We start from the raw sequence: 12,487 nt of genomic DNA on the forward strand, positions 1-12,487 counted from the left end.
GTTTATAAGTCACTTATGTAATGCAACGGTGGGGGGGGGGGGAGAGGCAGAGATGTGTGTGTCCGTTCTCAAAGAGAGCATTGACCAGTGTATAATTATGAGCAAGAAAACCATTTGTGTTACATTTTTTTTAAATGGTACACATTTTTGGTTAATATTTTGCACCTTTCCACTCTGAGCCCCTCCCACATCCCTTCCCACTTCTCTGGGCTCTTCCCGTGGCTTTTTCTTAACAGTTCCCTTTTCCTCCCTCACCCAACAAAGACTTCATTCTTTCCCACCCCTCCTTTCAAAAACTCACCCCCCCCACTTATTCTGTGAACTATTCTTTGTACAATAACCATGCACCACTTGGTGTTTTCTCTCCATTCCATTGTATACTGCTATGCCATCCTCATGTTGTAAAACTCCTTGAAGCAGAAACTTCATATTTGCTTTGCTGTTGATTGCTCTGTAAACTGGTGGTGCTATCGAAATAATATGATAATACATCTGAGCGCTCTCTTGGAAGTTCCTGATCTATGACTGCACAAGATTGTTCTTATGCAAATATATCTTTTTGTGTTGGCAGTATGTGTCAGCAGTAGCACCACACAGCATTAGATACTCCTCCTCCTATAGCTCAACCACCTGCTTCCTGAGAGATTGCACCAGCAGGAACCTTTCACACTGGATGGACCACCGAGCCTGGCTTTCTGTGAGTGGGAAATGCAGACCACAGTCTCTGCAAGTCCACACCAGGGTCTGGTTAGAGGCATCCATGGGTTAGGTTGTCTATCTGGATACAGGCACAGGTGGAGGAGACAGGAGAAGCGTTGGCACTGGCGATGCGGCTCTTCCTAACCATAGCGATTATATTACGACTCCCTCACAAACTCCCCTGTTTGCTAGCTTCCCTTGGTTGCTTAGCCTCTGGCTTTTAAGGCCTTCGCTCCCAACACAGTCCTATCCCCTCATTAATCACACAGCAGGAGGGTGATCACAAGGCTGATTGAGGTTGATCAAAGATGGTCAAGGATGATCCAGGGAACAAAGGCTCAGACAGTCCTCAAACACACCCAGTAACTGAAATAATCTGAAAGAGAAAGAAAAACACAAACAGCCAAACAAACTCACTCTCCCCAAGATTAGTACTTGCACCTTGTTCATTCAGCAGGGGGATCTCCTTCTCCCCAACTCAGACTTCCCTGTCCACCTACTAGCTCCTCAAAGCTCCTCTCAGTCCCTGAATATCTCCTCTCCTAGCCAATTTCAGTCTCCTTCCCACACCACAACCCAGATTCCTCATCCCAGTTAATTTCCCTTGTTGCCTTTCCCACAAGTTCAGCTCTTGTGCCTTCTGCATTTGAATCGAGCAGCTTCTTCCTCTATGGCTCCTGGGCCCACCGGGGTGGATCTTTCAAAGCACAGGGGAGACGGACTCCCTGCTTTCAGTTCCAGTACCTGCAGCAGCCCAGACCTGTAAACAGGAGTTTTGTGAGGAGCAAGAGAGGCAGAGACACCAATAAACATTCTGTAACAGGGATGGGCAAACTACGGTCCGCGGGCCAGCTCCGGTCCCTCAGGGCTTTGGATCTGGCCCATGGGATTCCCACCCCTGTGGTGCCATGCCCCCCCCCCCCGCCACTCTGGGAAGTGGCTGTCACCACGTCCCTTGGGGGCGGGGCAGAGGGCTCCACATGCTGGGTAACTCCCCCACAGCTTCCATTGGCCACGGTTGTCCCCCCTCCCCCAGGGGCCGCAGGGACGTAGTGCCGGCTGCTTCCCAGAGCGGCGTGGGGCCAGGGCTGGGGCTGGGGCCAGGGTAGGCAGGGAGTCTGCCTTGGCCCTGGTGCGCTCCAGGTAAGCGGTGCTGGGCCAGAGCCTGCACCCTGAACCCCAACTCCCTGCCCTGAGCCCGCTGCCTGCACCCCAACCCCCTGCCGCACCCCATAGCCCTCATGCACCCCAACCCCCTGCCCTGAGCCCCCTCATACATCCTGCACCCCTCCTCTGCTCAAACCCCTTGCCCTGAGCCCCTTCCTGCACACCTCACCCCCTCCCACACCCCACACTCCCTCCTGCACCCCAACCCCCTGCCCCAGCCCTACATTCATGGCCCTGCATGCAATTTCCCCACCTAGATGTGGTCCTTCGGACAAAAAGTTTGCCCACCCCTATTCTATAAACGTAGGCCAACAACCACTCCTGTACCAAATAAAAAACACATGCACACACACAGACACACACACAAGTATACCCTGCAAAAGTACAAATAATGCAGGCAGCAGAGTGGCGCTATCCAGTTTATTGCACTGATTGTAGCATGTATGATTACTTGCCTTTTGTGTAGGTGGCATATGTGTACATTTAGTTCAAGCAACTCATGGCCCTCAGAATTTGGGCTCTTGTGACAAGAGTGGCTGAACTGAAGTCGCTAAGGAGACAGAGAGGTACATAGATGAGACTTTCTGGGACATAGTAAAGCAGTCCCACTTCCAGTCTGACAGCCTTTGTGATATTGAGGGGGATGAAAGTCTTGGGGATGGAGCTGGAACAGAGGAAAACAATCCCGTAGTTGGGACCTTCTTTCCAGATGATGTGGTATCTTCTTGCAGTGAGGCTACCTTTCCATGGGAGGGAATCCCACTTATTGGGAAGAGACAGGTAACAATAATGGGGGATTTGATTATTAAAATATAGATAGTTGGATTTGAGATGATCAGGAAAGCCACATGGTGAAGTTAAATCAGTCTCTGTACCAGATGACTGGTGGATAGCTAATATATTTTTTTTAAAAAAAAGGTTCCAGAGGTGATCTGGCCAATACAGGCCAGTAAGGATAACAGCAGTACCATGCAAATTGGTTGAAACTATTATAATGAACACAATTATCAGATATGTAGATGAACGCAATATATTAGGGAAGAGTGACTTTTGTAAGGGAATATCATGCCTCACCAATCTACTCGAATTCTATGTAAACAAGAGTGATCCAGTGGATGTAACGTACTTTGAAAAAGCCTTTGACAAGGTCCCTCACCAAAGTCTCTTAAGCAAAATAGGCAGTCATGGCATAAGAGGGAAGGTCCTCTTATGGTCAGTGACCGGTTGAAAGGTAAGAAAAAATGGATAGGAATTAATAGTCTGTTTTCACTGTGGAGAGAGGTAATAATGGTGTCCAGTGCTCATCGCTATATTCATAAATGATTTGGAAATGTGGATAAGCATGGACGTGGCAAGTTTGCAGATGATACAAAGCTACTCGAGATAGTTAAGTCCAAAGCTGACCATGAAGAGTTACAAAGGAATCACAAAACTGGGTGACTGGGCAGCAAAAGGAATGTACATTTGAAAACATAATACAACTCTACATACAAAATGATGGGCTCAAAATTAGCAGTTACCGCTCAGGAAATAGATCTTGGAGTCACTGTGGAGAGTTCTCTGAAAACATGTGTAGCGGCAGTGTAAAATAGTAAACAGAATATTAGGAACCATTAGGAAAGGTTGCATCCGAAGAAGTGGGTATTCACCCACGAAAGCTCATGCTGCAAAACATCTGTTAGTCTATAAGGTGCCACAGGATTCTTTGCTGCTTCTACAGAACCAGACTAACACGGCTACCCCTCTGATATTAGGAAAGGGTAGATAATAAAAAAGAAAATATCATAATGCTACAATAGAAATCCATGGTACTCCCATACCTTGAATATCACATGCAGTTCTGGTTGCCCCATCTCAAGGAAGATATATTAGAACTGGAAAAAGTACAGAGAAGGGCAATACAAATGATTAGGGATATTGAACAGCTTCCATATTAAGAGAATTAAAAATACTGGAGTTGTTCACCTTAGCAAAGAAACGACCGGGGAAAGGGAGCTATGATAGAGCACTGTTTTTTAACCTGTGGTCAGCAGACCCCTGCAGGTCCACAGACTATGTCTAAGATTTCAAAAAGGGTTCACACCTCCATTAGAAACTTTTTAGGGGGCTGCAAATGAAAAAAGTTGAAAATCACCATGTTAGAGGTCTATACAAGTATGAATGGTTTGGAGAAAGAGAATAAGGAAATTTTATTTACCCTTTCACATAACACAAAAACCAGGTGTCACCCAATTAAGTTAAAAAAACAGAAGGTTTAAAACATAAGGAAGTACTTCTTCATACAACACACAGTCAACCTGTGAACTCATTGCCAAGGAATGTTGGGAAGGCCAAAAGTATAACTGGGTTCAAAAAATAATTAGATAAGTTAATGGAAGATAGGTCCACCAATGTCTATTAGTTAAGATGCTTAGGGACCCAATGCTCCAGGTGTCCGTAAACCTCTGACTGCCAGAAGCTGGGACTGGACGACAGGGAATGAATAACTCAATGCATTGCTCTTTTCTGTTCATTCCCTCTGAAGCATCCGGCAACGGCTCTTGTTTGCAGACAGGATGCTGGGCTAGATGGGTCATTGATCTGACCTAGTATGGCCATTCTAATTTTCTTATTTGCAAGGCTGAAGTGTGCCTAGTATGAATGCAATCTTCGTGGAATTTAGCTGCTAAAATCAAAGAAATCTGTACTCACCATATGCTAAATGTGACTTTTTTTCAAAGGCTTATAACTTGGCCAAATGTGGGAAGATTTTCATGGGATGGGCACATCCCTGATATAATGGTCAATCCCCTGTCAAATTTCAAGTACCTGCTCTAAATTATCGGGGCACTAGAGCTTCTTAAACAAAAGTTAGTATATAAGAATGGCCTAACTGGATCAGACCAAAGGCCCATCTAGCCTAGTATCCTGTCTTCCAGCAATGGCCAATACCAGGTGCCCCTGGAGGAATGAACAGAACAGGTGATCCATCCCCTGTCACCCATTCCCAGCTTCTGGCAAACAGAGGCTAGGGATACCATCCCTGCCCATCCTGGCTAATAGCCACTGATGGACATATCCTCCATGATTTATATAGTTCTTTTTTGAACCCTGTTATGGTCTTGGGCTTCACAATATCTTCTGGCAAACAGTTCCTCAGGTTGACTGTGTGTTACGAGAAGGCATAAATAACACTTCCTTATTTACTTTCTCCACACCAATCATGATTTTATAGACCTCTATCATATCCCTCCTTAGTCATCTCTTTTTCCAAACTGAAAAGTCCTAATCTTATTAATCTCTCCTCATCTGGAAGCTGTTCCATACTCCTAATCATTTTATTGCTCTTTTCTGAACTTTTTCCAATTCCAGTATATCTTTTTTGAGATTGGGCAACCACATCTGCACACAGTATTCAAGATGTGGGCATACCATGGATTTATATAGCAGCAATATGATATCTTCTGTTTCATTCCCAACAATCTTTTAGCTTTTTTTGACTGCCATTGCACGTTGATTGGATGTTTTCAGAGAACTATCCACAGTGACTCCAAGATCTCTTTCTTGAGTGGTAACAGCTAATTTAGACCCCATCATTTTATATGTATAGTTGGTATTATGTTTTCCAATGTGCATTACTTTGCATTTATCAACACTGAATTTCATCTGTCATTTTGTTGCCCAGTCACCCAGTTTTGTGAGATCCCTTTGTAGCTCTTCGCAATCTGCTTTAGACTTAAGTATCTTGAGTAGTTTTGTATCATCTGCAAATGCTGCTACCTCACTGTTTACCCCTTTTTCCAGATCATCTATGAATATGTTGAATAGGACTGGGACCAGTACAGACCCCTGGGGGTCTGTTTACCTATTTACCTCTATTTACCTCTCTCATTCTGAAAACTGACAATTTATTTCTACCCTTTGTTTCCTGTCTTTTAACCAGTTACCGATCCATGAGAGAACCTTCCCTCTTATCCCATGACGGCTTACTTTGCTTAAGAGCCTTTGGTGAGGGATCTTGTCAATGGCTTTCTGCATTTTTTCATATTTTCAAAACAATGTATTTTCCACTATCCTGGTTCTCAGAAATGTCTAAACTGTTTTAGCTCAAACCGTTAAAGTTTGGCAAAGTTACAAACAATTGAAAACAGGATCTTATAATGGGAAGTATCTGGTGACTTTAATAAAGACATTGGTATGAGCACCGCCTATAATAATCGTCTTGACTCATTTACATCTTTGACATGGTTTCAGAAGTGTCCTTTTCCAGACAATTACTGAACTAGTTTCTCCCATTTTCTCCCAAGATGGCTACGAAATGGAACTGAAATTGATATTGAAAGTGATTACCGCTACAGTTTGATAGAAGGAAGTTTTATCATCAGCAATCCCAATGAAGCAAAGGATTCTGGGCAATATCAATGTTTAACCACCAACGTGTTTGGAAGTATTTTGAGCAGAGAGGCCACCCTTCAGTTTGCATGTGAGTAACAGTATTTTAACATGGATTCAACTATTACACTGCTTAATAAGGTTCTGTACTGTACTTTTTAAATGCCCTATAGAAATAGTATTATTATGTCCAGACTTTATTATTCCAGGCAAAATGGGAGGGTCAGAAATAAACTACCTTGTTTATGAGAGAGACAGAGCTGTTACTTGTGTAACTTTTAAGAGACTGAGACTAGCCAGAGGAATCTTGTAAAAACCACAGTTGCTGTAAAATTTAATTTTCAATTTCTACATTCTCCAGTGATATTTTTCATGTAATGCTAATTTTCTGATGACAACATAATTCATTTTATCACATAGAGCTTTGTGTGTACATAACCTAAATTCATTTAATACATCACTATAACTTTGTGTACACACACGTACATTCAGCTATAAGAGATTGTGATAAATGAATTATGTTAATGTCAGAAAATTGGAATTAAATAAATAATCATTAAATAAATGAAAAATTCATTAGTGAATGTAAAAATAGAAAATTAAATGGTCCAGCATCTAAGATAATGTGTTGTCTGCAATTTAGATAGATAGATAGATAGATCTTTGTTACTACATGTGTCTATTTATAGCTATAAAATATATAAATAGATATATCCATTTCGTGATTCAGAGTAACATTCTATAGATTGTTAAGAAAATATTCTTGTTTAAATACTCCAACTTTCTCATGAGCCACTGGTTGCCATTGAGGAAATGCACATTTTCTCATGGATTCAGGTATCCTCCCTCCAGCAGTGGCTTATCCTTGTTGCTTTTCAGGAAGGCAAACATCCATTCTATGACACATCAAGCTATATTATGCAAGGATTTAGTAAGAGATGAGGATGCAGTAAGAGTAAGAGCTGGGCAAATAACTGGTATTTTTATTTGCTGGCACGTCTGGAAAATTAAAAAAAAAATGGTTCAATCCAAACCAAATCTGAAAATTGTGAAAAATTTCAGCATATCTAAAAAATCAGTTTCAGGCATTTTCAAAAGGTGAGATTAATGAAACAAGAAGCAGCAATGGCAAGCAGCTGCAGCTCCCTTATAATGTTTAGACCAATGGTTACTGCACTCACCTAGGGTATGAGAGACCTGGGTGAAATTCTCCCCTCTGCCTAATGAGAAGAAGGAATTTGAACTTGCATCTAACCACTTGGTTATATGATATTCTGGTGTAGGCTGTCTCAGTCTCTGTGTCTGCAGCTGTTCCACTTCATATAAATAATTAAATAAGCATTAGAACCGAACTTGAACTTGGCTTTTTCTCCCCCCAGTTGGATGCCCTAACCTCCAGTCTATATTCATTGGACCAGGAAAAGAAAGTGTTAATGAGAATAACAATTCATTGTCATGCACAGTCACTCATAATGACAATGGATCGTCATCAGGACAGGGAAAGAGAGTGAAATGACTCTATAGGCTGGTGGTTAGGGCACTCATCTAGGAGGTGGGAGTCCCAAGTTCAAGTGTTTACTCCAGTGACTAATTATACAAAGTGGAATAATGTCAATAGGGGAGACTGAGGGCTTGTCTACACTACCAAGTTTTGTTGACAAAACATATATCGACACCCACAAGTCAAGAAAACAAAAATCACCGAAGGGTGTTCACACTTGCTCCCTCTGTTGAGAGATCATGTCCACACTGGGGACACCATCATTGACAGGGTGAGCAATGCACCATGGGTATGTATCCCACAGTGCAGTGCTGTGGGAAGGAAGAGCTGATCACTGCGCATCTTGGGATTCTCGCCAAATTCTTCCACAGCCCCCTCAGCTGTGGAGAGCAGCATCATGAGTAGCTCTGTGAGCTGTCTGTGCTGAGGAATGGCAAAGCAGCACAGCAGTCTGTCCCCCTCCTCCTGCAGCAGCAGTCTGCCTGCTGCTGTGTTCCTAGTCCAGGGCAGAACAGGAGCAGGGCCAGTGCAACCATTTAGGTGACCTAGGCGGTCGCCTAGGGCACTAGGATTTGGGGGGGCGGCATTTTCTTCGGCAGCGACCACGGCGGCACACAGGGGAACTCCCCGCCCCAGCTCACCCCTGCCCCACCTCCTCCCTGAGCACGCCATGGCTGCTTCACTTCTCCCACCTCCCAGGCTTGCGGCGCCTAAGCTGATTGGTGCCGCAAGCCTGGGAGGTGGGAGAAGTGAAGCAGTGACGGCGTGCTCGGGGTGAGCTGGGGCGGGGGGGGCTCAGGGTGGAGGTGGGGATGGGGAGCTGCTGCAGAGCGGGGCCTCAGGGCAGAGAGGGGGAGCTGCTGTGTGGGGGGGTGCCTCAGGGCGGGGGCTTAGGGATGGGGGAGGGTGCAAGGTAGAAGTTTCGCCTAGGGTGCGAAACATCCTTGCACCGGCCCTGGACAGGAGCATTCCAATTATTTGCTCTTTGTTCCCCAAAGGGAGCAGCACACGGATACTTCCTGGAGCTTTGAAAGGCGATGGACACATGCCTGCAGGGCAGCAGAGATCAAAACACTGAGCAGAGCAATCAGGGCAGGCATTGTGCGATACTGGCAGAAGCCAGTTCTGTCAACAAAACAATCAGCAGTGTCTACACTGGCTCTTTGTCGATAATAAAGGGAGGGGAAAAGACAAATGTCTCTCATAGGGGTAGAAGTTTTTTGTCGCCAAAACTGGGCGTTTTTCATGACAAAAGTCCCATTGTAGAGTGAACGCTTTTGCTGTTTTGTCGCGAAAAGGCAGTTTTTGGCGACATGAGGTTTTAAATTAGTTAAATTGCATGGCTGCAGTTGTTATTACTAAATTCCTTAATAAAGTGGTGGAACTGTGTGTGTGAGGGTAGGGAAATATATATTTTACAGGTGGATTTCCACCAATTGTGCCACTGTTCAAATTCTATACTGAAATGTATAAAACTACAAAGGTACAAAATATATTCTCCATATTACAGAACAGCGTATTTACACTTAAAATGTTACAGTGATCTCATCAGGCATTTCTGGAACTCAGTCCTGAGTTCTGTGCTGAGAACATACTGCTGGGTCTCACCTTGTATATAACAAAGCTATTGTAAAAATGATTTCTTGGCTATGAAACATTACGACGTAAATGTGGGTTGTTTCAGGGCACTGAAACACAGTGTTTTGAGTCTCCTTCACAAAAATTACTAAAATGTAGGTCAGCTGACCCTAATTGAAACAAGAGAAGCTACTGAATCAGGGAATGAGGCCAGAGTTACAGAAGGCAGTATAGAATTTAAGTGTCTGATAGTTGCAACGTACTCAGGATCCAATATACCTTTGTAAGGCTACAGTAAAGTAAAATTTGTTCTCTTTTGACTAATTCTGACTGAATTATTCACCATCTCCACTTGGAACATATGAGGAGGGTTTTGTATTTGAAATTTTTGATCAGCATTCACATTTGCACTGGCAGATTGTAGGCATTTTCTAATCATTATTTTAAATGGTTAGCTCTGGACTGGCAGCAGAGCTTGCTCCAGCATAGGTTAATAGTAGAATGCTAGCTGACGATGTCAGAGGTGAAGGTTGGCAAGGCTGCAGATCTCATAGAAGGGAAGGAGGATGTTGGAAGCAAATAGAGCACCGTAAAAGAAGATGCAGAATGGTGAATCATTGAAGGAAACAAAAAGAATGTAAAGTAACCAAACTGAAGTGTGCCGGTGGGGGTGGGGAGAGGAGAGAGCAGAAAGGAACAGAATTTCCAATTGCATCTATGTAAAGTGTTAATCTTTTAATAGATTGGGAGCAGCTCTGAAGCAAACAGCAATTCCAGTTATGATGTGCGGTCTAATCTCTTATCCTCCTTCCTGCTCTATGCTCCTTCACATCTAACCACTCCCTCCACATGAGTTGCCGTTGCCCACTTTTGCTTTGTGTTTCCTTCCAGGCCATCCCCTACAACTAGAACTTGTTTCCTGTCCTGGTGACCATGCTTCTGCCTTCTCTTGATATAAGCACACCACTTCCATGAGGCCCGTCAACCCTAAGCCCCATAACAGTGACATGTTGGTTTTGTTCATAAGAAAATTAGCAAACCATCCTCCCTCCCACCTAGAACAAAAACAACAATCTCTCTCAGTTTATAATTGTGTGTATGTGTATACCTGTGTCTATTTGTCTACTTGGACTGTAGTATCTTTGAGGGCAGGATCTATAACAGGGGTCGGCAACCTTTCAGAAGTGATGTGCCGAGTCTTCATTTAGTCATTTTAATTTAAGGTTTTGAGTGCCAGTAATACATTAATGTTTTTAGAAGGTCTCTTTCTATAAGTCTATAATATATAACTAAACTATTGTTGTCAAGTATCAGAGGGGTAGCCATGTTAGTCTGGATCTGTAAAAAGCAACAAAGAGTCCTGTGGCACCTTATAGACTAACAGATGTATTGGAGCATAAGCTTTCGTGGGTGAATACCCACTTCGACAGACGTGTAAAGTAAATAAGGTTTTTAAAATGTTTAAGAAGCTTCATTTAAAATTAAATTAAAAATCAGAGGCCCCCAGACCGGTGGCCAGGACCTGGGCAGTGTGAGTGTCACTGAAAATCAGCTTGCGTGCCACCTTCAGCACCTGTGCCGTAGGTTGCCTACCCCTGGTCTATAACTTCCCTTTGTACAGTACCAAGCACACTGTTGCACTCAATAAATAATAATTAATGGCTATTAATGGCTATGTGTGAATTAAATATATCTTAAATCACACATAGTTCTTCACTCTTTGAAGTGTGTGTCTGGAATAGAATCACAGAAGTGTAGGACTGGAAGGGACCTCAACAGATCATCTAGTCCAGTCCCCTGAACTCAAGGCAGGATTAAGCAATACTTAATACTTCTGTCACATTTCTAATTCTTAATACTTCTATCACATTTTAATATAGTCCAGACTGACAACTATTCTCCCATAATGCAGTGATTTTTAATAATATGTAGAAATTTACTATATAAAATGGTGTCACTATACTGTATTAACTTACTATCATGCTGATGAGAGCTTTGAATTGATAATGTGACATCTCCAACTTCTCACATATCCTGCAGAGTTTAGACTCTGAAAGCTCGTAGTAATCTATCAAAAGTTTAGATTCTGTGTGTCAGTTAGAAATTTGTGTCAGTAAATCAAAAAGAAAATGAATCAAGAGTAAAGTCTTCTCATGATGTTTCCAGCTTCAAAACATCTTTATATGCCAACCTTGCAAAATTGATAATTCATAGCTAAATCAGAACACACTGCTTTCCAGGGTATTCAGTTGATTTAGATCTGAATATTCAGCTAGTCTTCCTTGCAGCAGTAGTTTAAAAGTTAGAATAATTTCATCATGGACTGTTGGGGAATTACAATATATAGTATTAGTAATGTTTAGTGCCCAGTAGTTCCACTATAGCTAATGATAATCAGAAGTTGCCATTAGGAAACCTGAATTCCAGGGGTTATAACTTGAAATGTGATTTACAGATGCTTTTTTGTGCTCTTTGCACCGCAGTGTAAAGAATGCCTTTAGTATTTAAAACAAAATGATGCAGATAGTTAATCCCTAATGCTTTAAAAAAATCTTCATGATCATCATGGCTACAGCATAATCAGAGCCTTTGTGAAACAATTTCATGGGCTTTCCACATGTAGATATCCTGAGTAAAATCTCTGTATCTCAGTGCTATATGAGATTTCTCTTGCATTTAAATGCATTAACTTGTTGGTTAAATAGTTGGGATATATAATTAAATACCATATAATGCAATTTGGTTTTATGTACAATAGTGTCATTCATTCACAAGGGATTCCAAAGCACTACACTGGTAACGAAGGGTCAAAATCGAAAGACTGGATTAATATAATCTTTAGGAAAGCTATAATTTAATTGGATCCAATTTTGACTCTTGGTATTATAGTCCATCAAGCACAAAGATCCCAGTTATTTAAAGACAACTTGATTTACAGCAGGCTATCATCTTCAGAGCAGTTTAATAATACTGAGCCAGGCTGTACCTCTTCAAACAAATCTCTCCCCATGGCAGTATAAAGATCCTACAGAGCACCAGTGCCAAAACAAACCCTTGAAAATACCACATTTGGCCATAGTTCAGAATGATTAACCAGGGCCAGGTAGGTTACCACTTCCTGATCATCATGGCTCAGAGATCTTAAGACCACCATAAGCTTATCTTATCTAT

At 42.4% G+C, this 12,487-nt stretch overlaps 1 protein-coding gene across 2 annotated transcripts in view; it reads left to right on the forward strand.

Annotated features, from left to right (window-relative positions):
- Nucleotides 1-12,487, forward strand: part of CNTN5 (contactin 5) — a 965,708-nt gene that overhangs the window by 608,022 nt on the left and 345,199 nt on the right. For both annotated transcript variants that reach the window (XM_039485717.1, XM_039485709.1), the window contains one exon: nt 6,153-6,328. In XM_039485717.1, coding sequence (XP_039341651.1) covers nt 6,153-6,328 — 176 coding nt within the window. The remainder of the gene's footprint in view (nt 1-6,152; nt 6,329-12,487) is intronic.

This window comes from Mauremys reevesii, linkage group 1, assembly GCF_016161935.1.
Source record: "Mauremys reevesii isolate NIE-2019 linkage group 1, ASM1616193v1, whole genome shotgun sequence".
NCBI lineage: Eukaryota > Metazoa > Chordata > Testudines > Geoemydidae > Mauremys > Mauremys reevesii.